Raw genomic sequence first — 13,216 nt, forward strand, 5'->3', positions numbered from 1 at the left:
TCCCAGATGCTTCAAAAAAAAGGTGAAAATACGTCCCTGGCATTGACTGAGTTGGGTACCTGGGATTGGATGTCAGGACTCTTAAAAAACATGAAAATACACCTCTGGCATTGAATAAGTTCATATGATTCATTTAAAGGGTTTAGGAAGATTTTTTTTTTTAATCATTCTTTACGTGATATATTTTGATTATGCACCAATGTAATTGTAATATGTATTTGTTTCCAAGTTTTGATTTTTTTGGATGCATTTTTATCAATAATATTCGTTTTAAAGGGTTTAGGAGCATTTTTGAGGGCTCGGAACACATTGGGCTATTTGCATGTAAAAAGCGTCTCCACTGATGAAAAAATTGACAAAATGACTTCTAGAACCAATGAATGTCATAAGTCGAGCTACCGCTGGCAAGGAAAAGTCTGTTGTCCTTCGTTTAGCGTGTTAGCAGTTAGCGCCCGAACGTGCTTTGTATTTGCTGAGGTGTTTTCTGGCCGATTGATTTGAAAGTGTCATTTTTTTTTTTTCACGCGGCACCAAACGGAAGCGCGGGCAGACCCAATTGATCCGCAGTTGGTAACGCGAGCCGTCGAAGCGGCTCGAATCGGCGCCCGTTAGCGCTAGTCGCGTGCGCGACCATCCGGCCTCCTTGAAAAAAGTGGCGCGGCGCGGCGCGCCGCTTCTCCGAATGCAAGTTTTTTTGCGGCTTTGGAGCCTCCCCGGGGCATCCCTGCTTTTCCACAAGTCGCTTTGAACGGAGCTGTCGCCAGGAACCGGGAACGCGGCCCCATCCTCATATCCTGGAACCGTGTACTTTATGAAGCGGAGAACTTCTCGGTCTCAAAGGCGAAAAAAAGAAAAGCGTCCGGCAGAAATGGCGTCGTCGTGAATTTGGTTTGATCTTCGCAAGCTTTTTTCATGTGCCGTATGTGGCTATGCTTTTGCTGTTGTGGAAAAAGCCTCCTATCTCCACAGCCATTTAAAAAAAAAAAACACAAAATGGGACGAGAAAAAAAATAGCGCACATTTCACGGGCAACGCGCGTGCTTTATTAGGTTTTAATTTGTTGAGGAAGAGTCATGTTATTAAAAATTGCTCATCAACTAATAAACTGATCAAATTAGTGCTCATTTTGGTTTTTTAAAATCTTTTGGAAAAAAAACAGTAATGTGGGAAGACTGCCTGATGTTTGTAGTCAACGTATAAAAAATGTATATTGTAAGTAGTAATCGCAATCTGCCAAATAGAGAATGAAAGCTGAGATGTGTGTGTGTGTGTGTGTGTGTGTGTGTGTGTGTATATATATATATATATATATATATATATATATATATATATATATATATATATATATATATATATATATATATATATAATATATATATATATATATTTGTGTGTGTTGTACATATTTAGCAAAGGCAAAGATAAGGACAATCCAGTATCAGAATTGTATCCGATCCCACACGGCTGCCGCGTAGCTAACAGAACGGCGACCAAGTCAACGAAGGTCAAAGCCAATTTTTTTTCCGTCGGCGGACCTCGTCAGCCACTTCCTCGTCGTTTGCTTCGGGGAAATAGACAGACAAGAGAGCCGGAAAACCCTGACAACTTTTCATTAAAGCGCCGCCGTGACGGACAGTAATTAAACACAAAGAGGAGCTGGTTCCGAGGAGAAAAGGCGGCCAAATAAGCCCGTGGCCGGCTCCCTTGTCAAAATAAAAGCAGCCGCAATGAAAAAGCGGCGGGGAAGCCGCGAAAAAGGCGGCAGCCTGCGATTTGCCCTCAAACCAATCGGATGAAATCAATGGAGAGCGACGCAAAGGCCGGCGTCCCGTCCGCCATCGAAACACGCCCTACCGTACGCCCCGTCCGATAGAAAGTCAACCCTAAACCCAAACGCTAAAGAAAGCGGCGCCCGACGGACTCGTCCGTCGCTTGACGTTACATCTACTCATGGCGACGCGCCGGCGATACGCCCGCCACAAGGGGTCCGCCCAAGCGCTTCTTTTGATGACGCCCGAGCGGCCCTTTCCGCACGTCCCAAAAATAATGGGAGATTTTACTCATCCGTCCTCTCGTTCCGACGGAATCTTGCGGGGGTGGACCCTGACCGCCCGTCAGCTCTATCGCTCCGTACGGCTTGACGCCCGCAAGTAGGAATCGACTCGGCTCAGACTTTCGAGACCGAAGACGACTTTTGAAGTTTCACCTCTCCGTAGTCAGCATCAGCCCGCCCGATGGCTCCCGATTCCCGAATCGGGATGAAGATACCGTCGGCGAGCCGGAATCCGCCCCATTTGACTTCCGGTCCTTGTTTTTTTCAGCCGCGACCGAAAGGTCCGACTTTGAGGTGAGCGTCCTCGGAGAGTACCGGAAAGAAAGAGCAATCGATAAACGTCGGGAACGTCTTTTTTTTTTCTTTTTTTTCGGGGAGTTCTTTGAAGCTCCGACGTCATCCGGTCCTCCCGTCAATCAACATCGCCGCGGGAGGCAATCCAAACTATTAAAAAGTCGAGTCCCATATTTTACGGCGGATTAGCGGCTAATCCGCGGCTAATCCCCGCAAGGAAGGTAAACAGCTAAATGTCAGCGAGCGTCCTGTTAAAACATGCAAATTACAAGGAGCCTCCTCTCTTTCCACTTAGCCTGTCCTCCCCGTTTGACAATTCAATCAAAAAAACATGCAGAAAAGCATGCCTCTGTGCTGGCCGCCATTTGCGTATTAGGTGTGTGCCTGCCACGCCTTAAATGGAAATTTTCATTCAAATTCGGTTTACCTGAAGTCTTTATTGAACATTAAGGGCACGACTGTGGCCGACAATGGATCAAACGTGACCTCGAAGGGATTGCCTCGCCACCGTTTTTTTTCATCCATTTTTTGTTTTTTCTGGACGTGATTTCCAAAGCCCATTCATGTGATTCCTTTTTTCCCGGACGTCTCAGTAAGAGCTCTCCAAATCCACGCGGCGTCGACAATTACAACACACGCCATATGGTTTTTTTTGTCCGGTTGAAATGGCTCGCTTTTGTCAGCGTAAGCGGGCGGCCGCGTCTCAGCTTTCATTATGGAGACCAACGGGGGCGGGGTTTAGGGTTTTCTAAACCGTCCATCACTCAGGGGACATGTGTTTTTAAAAAAGCTCTTCAACTAACAGCACTTTCACGACGTCTCTGTCGTTTGAATATTTAGGCAGATTTTCATGTCAGTTTTTAATACGTTTTGTCATGTTTTGTCCGTCGCAGTAGACCGGCCGAGGACTCGGCGGTCGGGTCGGGTCGGGAGGCGGCCCGGACCGGGGCCATGATTAGCAGCTGGCAGCACCGTCTCCAGAAGCTTCGCGTGCGGAAGACCTAAAATGGGGGCGATTCCGTCAGCCGCTTCCTAATCATCGCGGACCATCCCGACCTTCCTCGCGCCCTGCCGCCGCCCCTTCGAGATCCTCCCAGCACCTTCTGTTTTTCCTACTTTGGATCCCGACGATGGCGCCCCTTTACCTCCCGCTCCTCCCGGCGCTATTGTTCCTTCGGCTGCCCGCCGCGGCCAGCGGAGACTGCTGGCTGATCGAGGGGGACAAAGGCTACGTCTGGCTGGCCATCTGCAGTCAGAACCAGCCTCCGTATGAAACCATACCCCAGCACATCAACAGCACGGTCAGTAGCACTACTCTGCCTCACACCGATTTTACCGAGTTCCTATTTACGTCGCGCCCGTCCTCCCCTCCAACGTGCATATGTCGGAAGCTTTACCTGTGATTGACCGGGGAACACTTTGGGGATCACTCAGTCCCATAAGTCAACTGGGGTAGGCTCCGGCTCATATCGAGCGCAACAAAGTTTTAAGCGTCTAGGTAGAACTCGGCATTTGCTCAGCTTTCCTCGGAATATCTCCAAACGTCGGCTACCCTTCAAGTCACCCCACCGAGCACGAGTAGAATTGGCGGTCAAAGCTTCGGTAGAGCCAAGGTTCGACCCGCCAACCGTAAGTGGACAGTCTCCCGCAAAGGACATCCGTGTCCCACGAAGAGCTCAATCCAGCCCCCGACATAAAAGTCACCGTCGGTCGTCCCTGAAAACGTTCGCTCATTTGTTGAACGGGCAATTTGAACCTTGGCCTTACAGGTTCACGACCTGAGGCTGAACGAGAACAAGCTGAAGGCCGTGCTCCTCACTTCCATGTACCGCTTCACCAACCTCACCGATCTCAACCTCACCAAAAACGAGATCAGCTACATCGAGGACGGGGCCTTCGCCGGACAGGCCAACCTTCAGGTTCGGCACCGCTCGACGGTCCCCCGCGACGCTCTAGCAAAGGTTGCGAGAGATTTGGACGATCTTTCTTTCCGCCAGGTTCTCCAGCTGGGTTACAACAAGCTGACCAACCTGACGGAGGGCATGCTGCGAGGCCTCGGTCGGATGCAGTGCCTGTTCCTTCAGCACAACCTGATCGAAGTCATCGCCGCCAATGCCTTCTGGGAGAGCCCCGGCCTCAGTAGCCTGGACCTGTCATCCAACAAGCTGGCTCGCCTCGACCCGTCCACCTTCACCGTCCTCAACCGGCTCCTGGTGTGCGAGCTGGCCGGGAACCCTTTCCACTGCGGCTGCGAGCTCTACAGCTTCCTCACCTGGCTGGAAGCCTTCAACAACGTCACGCACACCTACGACCGCCTGCAGTGCGAGACCCCCCGCGAACTCAACGCTTACCCGCTTCTGGGCCCGTCGCCGGGACACGGGAGGAACGCCCGCGTCATCCTTGCAACCAGGTGTCAGGACGGCGTGATCATCCCGGGCATTTCATCCGGCGGGCCGGAACTGGACGGCTCCGGCATGGGTTTGGACAACCCGGACCCCGGCCTGTACCACCAGCCCAGCGTTTCGTCCACGCCCGACCCCACCTACAACCGCCAGATCTCCATGAAGCTTCAGACGGTGTCGCTCTTCAGCGCCTCGGTGCTGGTGCAGATACCGCGGCCCTACAGCAAGATGTACGTCATGTCGCGGTACAACCGCACCTTCGTGGACGTCATGCCCCTGAAGAACAAAAGGGAAGTGGTAACATTGGATAAGCTCCGGCCGCACACCAATTACACCTACTGCGTCGCCTCGGTCGGGAAAGCCCAGCGCTACAACCACACTTGCTTGTCCTTCACCACGCGGGCTATAGGACCGGCGGATCCCCGCAGCAACCCGTCCACCACGACGCACTACATCATGACCATTTTGGGCTGTCTCTTCGGGATGGTTATCGTCCTGGGCTGCGTCTACTACTGCCTCAGACGACGACGCATCCAGGAGGAGAAGGAGAAAGCTCTGAGTGTGAAGAAAACCATTCTGGAGATGAGGTATGGGTGCTCCGCCGTTAGTATTTTCTAAAAAGCAGAGCGGGGTTCCAAAACCATTTAAGCAATAGTTATTGTCCCTAACCGGAACTTTTCTGATAAGCGCATTTCTTTACAAGTCCCGTTGAAAACGCGGATGATGAAATGGGATATTATCGCCCTTCAGGTACGGTCCCGAAGCGGCAGCGGCGGTGGCCAACGACCCGGCTGCCGTGCTGCGCCTCCAAGATCAGGCCCACCACCAACACCACCACGGAGGAGCGGCGGGCGGCAAGCTGCCGCCGTCGGCCTCGTCCAGCACAGGCATGCTCCACGGCTCGGCCAACACCACGTCCTCCCGACTCTCCGCTTTGCCGCAGGTGGAGAAGATGGCCAGCGCCTTTTCGGAGGCCACGGGCGCCAAGGGGAGCTACATGGACGTGAGGACTGCCGGAGGGGCCGGGGAGGGCAGAGAAGGGGAGATGGTGGCGGTCGGCGCCGGCGGGGAGGCGCTTTTGGACATGCGGGGCTCCGCGGCCCAAAACGGGGCGGATTCTGACGACGACGGCCACGGCTCGGCGTCTGAGATCTCCACCATCGCCAAGGAGGTGGACAAGGTCAACCAGATCATCAACAACTGCATCGACGCCCTCAAACTGGACGCCTCCGCCAACGCTGTAGAAAACGCGAATGCTCCGCAGCAGCCTCCGGTCTGCATGGCGTCCCATCCGCGAAACCTCCTGCCCCTTGCCCCTGGGGATCAAGTCATGGCCTCTTCCCCAAAGGCGCACCCCAAGGCCCATCCTCATTCTCAAGCCGCTCCCCAAGCTCAGCTGCACCAGAAGCCTCTTCCCCCTTCCATGGCCCCAGTGCCCCTGGTGGTGCCCCTGTCGGAGCGACCGGGTATAAGCGGCGGAGGGTTCCTTTCTCCTCCGTACCGTGACCCGCCCCCCGCCAATGCGGTGCGGCCCCTTCAGAGGCAGTTGAGCGCAGACGCCGCGGCGTCCAAGAACCGTTGCGGCGCGCCCGCGCCGGTCAAGAGCGGCCGGGTTTTCAGCGCAGACGTCCCCGAGAAGCGCAGCGATCCGCCCAAGTACCCGTCGGAAAAAAACAGCCCGGCGCGTAGTGGCCTCGGGGGCTGTAATGGAACGGGGAGCGTGAATGGGGCCGGGGCGGTGAACATGAACGGCGGCGGCATGTCGTGCGGCAACGGAAACGGAGGTCGAGGCGGGGCGTCTGGTCCTGGACCCGGTGCCCTGCAGCAGCAGCAGCAGCAGCAGCAGCAGCACCACCTGGAGGTGCAACCTGAATACCACAGCTCGGAACACCGCCATTCCTTCCCCGCGCTCTACTACGAGGGAGGCGGCGAGTCGCCCTCGCCCGCCCAGAAGGCGTCCTTCCTGAAACCGCGAGGGCGCTCCAAGAGGGATGCCCCGGCCGCCTACTCGCAGCTGTCGCCCGCCCGCCACCACCACCACCATTACAACTCCGGATACTCCTCCAGTCCCGAGTACTCGTCGGAAAGCACGCTGCGCATCTGGGAGCGATTTCGCCCGTATAAGAAGAACCCCCGGGAAGAGGCGTCTTACATTGCGGCGGGCCACGCCCTGCGCAAAAAGGTGCAGTTCGCCAAGGACGAGGACCTTCATGACATTTTAGACTACTGGAAGGGTGTTTCTGCACAGCAGAAGCTGTGAGCGCAGTCAACGTTTCAAAGGAAGCGCCGAAGCCGACGGCGGATTTAAAAAACTGTGGGCGATAATGTAGCAGGACACTTTTCCTCTGAGTGCCCCCGTTGACGGGAAGGTTAGGGGTGTATATTTTCTTTGTAAATTGCGTCGATCTGAATTCAACTGCCTCCTACTGGGCACTTTGGTCCTCGCAGGCGCCCAACGCTGACGAGATAAAGCAGGGTTGCCAAACGCATCCGCGTCCCAGCTACGGGACCTGCGAAAGCCGTATACGGGAGGATTACAGTCCGGCGCCGGACTGTCAATCCTCCTGAGACCCCTTCCATTTGTTCACCGGTGTGTCCTTTTTGTCTCGGCAAGACGGGCGAGTCTGCGGAGGTGGGCGTTTCGCTCTTTTTGCCCGGGTCCTTCGTTCCTCCGCGCCTCGCTCCGCTCCCTCTGTCATCGTCCGTCCGCCATTTCTTCCAAACTGTAATCAGTCCCTGATATTTGGACGGGCTTCCGCTCCGGCGTTCGTGCCTCTCGACGAATGACGAAAAGCCCTTCTGTTCCTGCTTGGTTGGTATTTTTTTCTAGGCTTCTCATTATTCGTCGGCCGTCAGAGTTGAGGGTCTGCCCGCCGCTGAAAGTTAGCATTTCAAAGGCCAGGATAACCTCTGCCGACTAAACTGGGATGTTTTAACGTCGCTTGAACGGCCAAACAAAAAGCTGGACCGAAAACTGCAGACACGAATGCGGAGGCCGTGTCTCTGGAGGAGAGTCGCAATTCGGCATGAGCAGATTTGCCTATTTGTGGATTTCGGGGGGATCTTAAAAGCGGCGTACATTATTAACCCCTTGGTGCCCGGTCGTTTTTCACTAGCTTGGCCTTACTATCACAGGCTCATAATCTCCTCAAATACAAATATATATTTACTTTGAACCCCTCAAAATGTTCAGTGGGATCAACCCTATCAATGTTTTTTTTTTGTAATAACTAACTGTATATTTTTATATTTATGAAATTGAAATAAGAAATTTACCATGTCATAATTAGGGTATTATGACTTTTGAAAACGTTTGCATTGTGGGAGTCCAGGCCAAGCCAATCATTGAAAGGCTTGCAAAAGTAACAAGATGGCCGCGGGCGCCACCCGATGATTTTGGGGTGTCAACACCAAAATTTCTATGCCACCCTGTTCTCGAGTTGCCGTTGAAAGGATTCGTGCAAAAATCGGGGGAAACGCGTGATAAAACATGGAGTTTCCTAAAGTTCAAAATTGACAATATTTCCAGTTGTGAATGGCAGTTAATGAGCCCGACATGGGCTAAATTTGACACCTATGATGGGACGTACCTCTGGACTTCCCGTTTGTAAACATTTACAAGGGACGGCGGGACGGCATGAAAGTGGTCATGTTTTGACAATCTATGCAATATTTTTGCATCCGAGTATATTTTTTTTTGAGCTATTCCCTTGATATGACACATCAAAAAGCCCGACTTGGGCCAAAATTTCCCCCAGGGATTAATCACTCTTTATTGGGTCGCCCAAAGTGTTACAGCACCTCTGCTTCCACCTTTGAGCTAAACAAATGTGTGTTGTTGTTTTTTTTTTTTTTAATTTGACCAACCACCTCATCAGCAGGGACACGTAGAAGCGGAGCTACGTCTTTGGCAGAAGGCGGCCTTTTCAGGGCTGGAGCCGGCACGCTCGCTCTGGCTCCCCCCTCCGTTTCCGTCGAACCGCCGTTGGCCCCGCAATCGCGGCGCCAACACCCGCTCCTCCCACACAGGCGCCATTTAGCTAGATAATGAGCGAGCGGGAGAAGGAATTGGCGGCTTTCCGGGAGAATAGCCACTGGCGCGGGGACGGCGGCCCATAACCGCCGGGCTAATTGTTCTTACTGGCAATTAGGCCTCGTATGGATTCGGGAAACGTACCCGACGGTACGTGTCCGGCGTGTCGGAGCCGTGTGTGTTTGCGTGGGCGGGAAAGCGGGGTTGAGCCGTTTGTTGCTAGCGCCTTCGCTGGAGCTGATTTGTGTACGGACAGCTAGCATATGCCATTTTTTTCGGCAAAAGGGAAAAAACGGAAACGATCAAACTTTTAGGTCAAGCTCCATTCGCACAGGGGAGTCTTTTAAAAAATAAAAGGGACCGCAAGCTTCGATTTCAGGCATGCCCTTCAGGGAGTTCTTTTTTTGGAATGATAGACTTGGCAAACTTTCCATTGAGGGTGCGTTTTTCTCAAATTTTCTGGACGCCGACTCAAAAACCTTCGCAATGACCGCCAACCTTTGATAAAACACAAAAATAAAAATACCCGCCGTCTGTCTAGGGTCTAACAGGTTGGCATCCTCACTCATCCGAGCGAATTCCTGTTTTGAAACTCAAACAAATGAGGGACCCTAGAAATGGCCCGAAACAAAATGGCCGACTTCCCGCCTAATCTGGGTTTCTGTGACGTTATTCGTTCGTCCATTTACGACCGTTTCCAAACTGGTGCAAAATGAACAATATGGCAGTAAATGAGCCCGACACGGGCTAAATTTGACACCTCTCAGCCTCCCGTTTGCAAGCGTTTAGAAGGGACGGCAGCGCGGCATGTGGAAAGTCGTCGCGTTTCGACAATCTATGCAATAGTTTAGCCTGACGCTTTTTATTGTTGCACGCTTTTCCTTTGATATCGCTCATCAAAATCGTCATAAAGCCCGAGTTGGCTCAAAATTTACCCCGGGGGTTGAAGAGTTTTGGAGCATTTTTGGGGGTCAAATTAGGCTAGGTACATGTAAAGCCCACTACTTACGAAAGATTCACATTACCAAATGGCTTGCGGAACAAATTAATTTTGTGAGTCCAATTTCCGCTATATACTGTATCATGGCTGACCTTTTAAAACACATCACGGTTATAAAAGTGACAACATTTCCTTTAGAGATTTCTACTTTGTAAATGAAACAACAAACTGCCGAAAAATGAAGCGCGCTGCCTGCTTTTCCAACTTAAACAGGTCAAACGGGCATTAAGCAAGCAAATCCAATCATTTGACCACCAACCTCGACGGAGGTTGAAACTTTCAACTTGTGCTCCAAAAAGCTACAGTATTTTCCATAGCCTATTTGAAATGACCATCAAAATGGCTACCCTCCTTGCCGGTGAACATTTTCAAGAGCGCTACCATATCCGACACTTTCATCAACTTTAGAAAACCCAAACAAATGTTGCATTTTTATGGCGCGAAAGGAAAACGTCGACGCGCCACAAGCCTGCTGCGGACCAAAGTGCTCTCGGGGATGCTCTCGTTTCACTTTGGCCTTCTGGGAGGGGGGGGGGGGGGGGGGGGGGGGGTCACTTTTTCTAATTACAATTTATTTTGTATTTTTTTCTCGGGCTCTGGTGTTATTGCTCCACCGACCCTAATTTTGACACCAGAACCCTCGCGTAGTATTTGACATCAAAGGCAATTCAGGCCAAAGGGAGAGCATTGAAAGAAGGCTCGAGGGAGCCGAAACTTCTCCCAGAAGCTGACAAAATGTCAAATTTGGACATGGCACAACCACTTCGTTATTACGCTAGCAGGAGTGCGCCATCTCTCGACTAAAAAGAAAATCTTCCAAAAATGATCAAAATACCGCACAAGGGTGGGAAAAATTGGAGTCAAACTGAAGGGAAACGCAGCTACGGCTCTAAAAATGGCTTCTCTGAAAAAGTGACGCCCCTCCAAGTTGCGTCTTTTGAGAAATGCTATCAAAATGCTTTTGTTTCATTGCTTTCGGCGCGTAGGAGTTTTTTCGTCGGCCGGCGTTGCCGGCGAGCTTGGTTTGGTTTCGCACGCGCGCGCATGAGGTCCGAACGCCGGAGATTCTTGAATGTTTTGTACCCCGGGGGTCCTCACTGGCGTGGATACGGGAGCCCCTCCGCCCCGCCCCAACCCCTCCCTCTCCCGAAAGCCCCCCCCCCCCCCAAGCCGAAGGCAGCCTCACCTTCGGGCGAACGCGGGCGGCCGCTCGTTTATCACTCCGCGACATCGAAAATGGAACGTCGCCATCTAATCGGAGGCAGAAGCTCCTCCAAGGCCGATAGCTCGCTCGCCGCGCGGCCCGCGGGAGAGTCGTAAATCCCCTCGCTTTAATAGATTTATTATCTGGGGAAATGCGGTATATCCCCCGCAATTTATGAATATGTCGGGAAAAAAAAAACAAAACAAAAAACTTATCTCTGGTGTGAAAGGTAAAATCCCCTCATCAAATGCAAACGCCTCTTCCGTTGCGGGTCAATTTGACCCGTGTCAAATCATGTTGACATAACGCTGACCTTTGCTTCTTTGTCCTGTATTTGGCTACGGTAAATTTATTTGCAACATTTTTTAAGATGGTTGAGATCTGACTGGAATTGACTACATTGGGTCCGTTTGACCCCATTCGACAAAATGTCTTGGTTTTGATGAAGCCGCGCGATTGTGACACCCAAGTGTGTCTCGGCTCCTTAAGTCTCCTGGTACCTTATTTTTTCTATGCGCACAGATTACGTTCACGGGTCATTTTGACCCGGTGTACATGATGTAATTCGTATCGACCATGAATTCAGGGAAAGTCTCACCGGGTTCAGCGTGCCAGAAAGGCTAGGGTAGGCTCCTTTGGTCTCCTACTATTGGTTTTTTTCTATGCGCACAGATGACGTTCACGGGTCATTTTGACCCGGCGTACAACATATCACCCAAGATACATTCAAATAGCAATTTAACTTGTCTAGTTTTCCTAACTCAGGTCACTTTGTCTCGAACCGTAAGCGGAGGCAAAAACGGTGAAGGTTTTGGTTGATGATGATGAGGTACGCCCGTTATTCCGTTCAAACCGGTAATTAATCGTCTCCCGCGCGTTTGTCATTTTCGCCCGTCGTCGTCATTAGCGAGAGATTTCACCGGGAACGGCGTTGTTTGATGGCGCCAGGTTAGACGTGATTAACTAGGACCGAAATTAATGACGCCCGTTTTTCCCGCCCACCTCGTTAGATGTCCTAACAGCTGCGAAACAGCGCACCCCCGAGACCTTCTTTCGCTTGATTATGACATGCTTTCGGGCCTTGGGGGAGGTAACGCCGCAACCTTGATGCGTTAACCCTGAAGTCTGCTTGACAGCGAGTGTGAAATGAAAATAGATTAGCGTGCCCGGAACCTTCGCGTTATCGCTATCGGAAAATTGACTTCGCTCCGGAGATGGCGATGCCGCGTAGGCGTTCAAAGTTAGATGCCTCAAATTTCAGTCAAACGTCCAATATTATGACACTGAATGAAAAACTTGATCGTTTTAGTGTCGGAGAATCGGACGGCGGGGAATAGTTTCCGAAACGGGGACTCGCGGGGACGTGTGTTTGCCCTAGCGTGAAAACAATCGGTGCTCGCCCGAATTTAGCTCATTGTTAGCTCGGTGGTAGCTAGCGGGCGTGACATGTGGATTTAAAAGTTTACGTTTAAGGTATCGTGGAAAAACAAACCAAACACTTACTGGAACGTCAAGTAAATTCCATTCAAAATGACCGTATGTCGATGTGGCTACGTTAGCGCGTTAGCCGTTTTTGCCACGCTGCTAATGTTTCCGAAAAGTGATTCGGACGACTTGGTAAAGCGCTTTAGGCAACGCGTAAGGAGAAGCACACTCCGTTGATGTCATTTTTGGAACGGACAGCGGATTCGCTGGTTAAACGTTAAGCCAACAACAATCGCTTCGTTGGCATGCGCGTCCGTTTCTTTGCAAATATTCTTAGTCCGGTCAATTTTCTTCTGTTTGCAAAAAAAAAAAAAAGTCACTTTTCCATAATGTGTCAGGCGTATCTTTCCGACAATAAAAATTGAAATGTCGATATATTCCACGTTGGCACCAACTTCCTTTTCAAATGGATATTCTGTGGAAAATAGGGGTGCGCTTTTTCTTCGATAACTCCAAACTGATCTGGGTGACATTCGCCTGCTTTCACCCTTATATTCTTTTAGCAAATGCCACAGAATGCTCAAAACAATACCTTGAGGCATTATGGGAAAAATATGATGCAGCCCATTTGAACGCATTTGCAAGCGCTGCCCATTTAAGCGTATTTCCGATTGTCCTTGCAAATGCGAGTCAACGTAATTGATGGCTAAATGCTGAAAAAAGGAAAACATGATGGCGCAATTTAAAGAATTGTAAATACTTTCACTAACATTTACTAAAATGTTTGAATTCATTAAACATGTAA

The 13,216-nt window shown here is 51.1% G+C and overlaps 1 protein-coding gene across 1 annotated transcript in view; it reads left to right on the top strand.

The window, feature by feature from the left end:
- LOC148421735 (protein phosphatase 1 regulatory subunit 29-like) overlaps nucleotides 1–10,258 on the top strand; it is a 37,577-nt gene extending 27,319 nt beyond the window's left edge. Inside the window, exons 2-5 of the mRNA XM_088419114.1 lie at nucleotides 3,241–3,648; nucleotides 4,117–4,266; nucleotides 4,345–5,336; nucleotides 5,500–10,258. Coding sequence (XP_088275240.1) covers nucleotides 3,478–3,648; nucleotides 4,117–4,266; nucleotides 4,345–5,336; nucleotides 5,500–7,009 — 2,823 coding nt within the window. The 5' untranslated portion in view covers nucleotides 3,241–3,477 and the 3' untranslated portion in view covers nucleotides 7,010–10,258. The remainder of the gene's footprint in view (nucleotides 1–3,240; nucleotides 3,649–4,116; nucleotides 4,267–4,344; nucleotides 5,337–5,499) is intronic.
- Nucleotides 10,259–13,216: the final 2,958 nt, after the last annotated feature.

Source organism: Hippichthys cyanospilos, chromosome 7 (assembly GCF_059441005.1).
Source record: "Hippichthys cyanospilos isolate Australia breed blue-spotted pipefish chromosome 7, RoL_Hcya_1.0, whole genome shotgun sequence".
NCBI classification, from domain to species: Eukaryota; Metazoa; Chordata; class Actinopteri; order Syngnathiformes; family Syngnathidae; genus Hippichthys; species Hippichthys cyanospilos.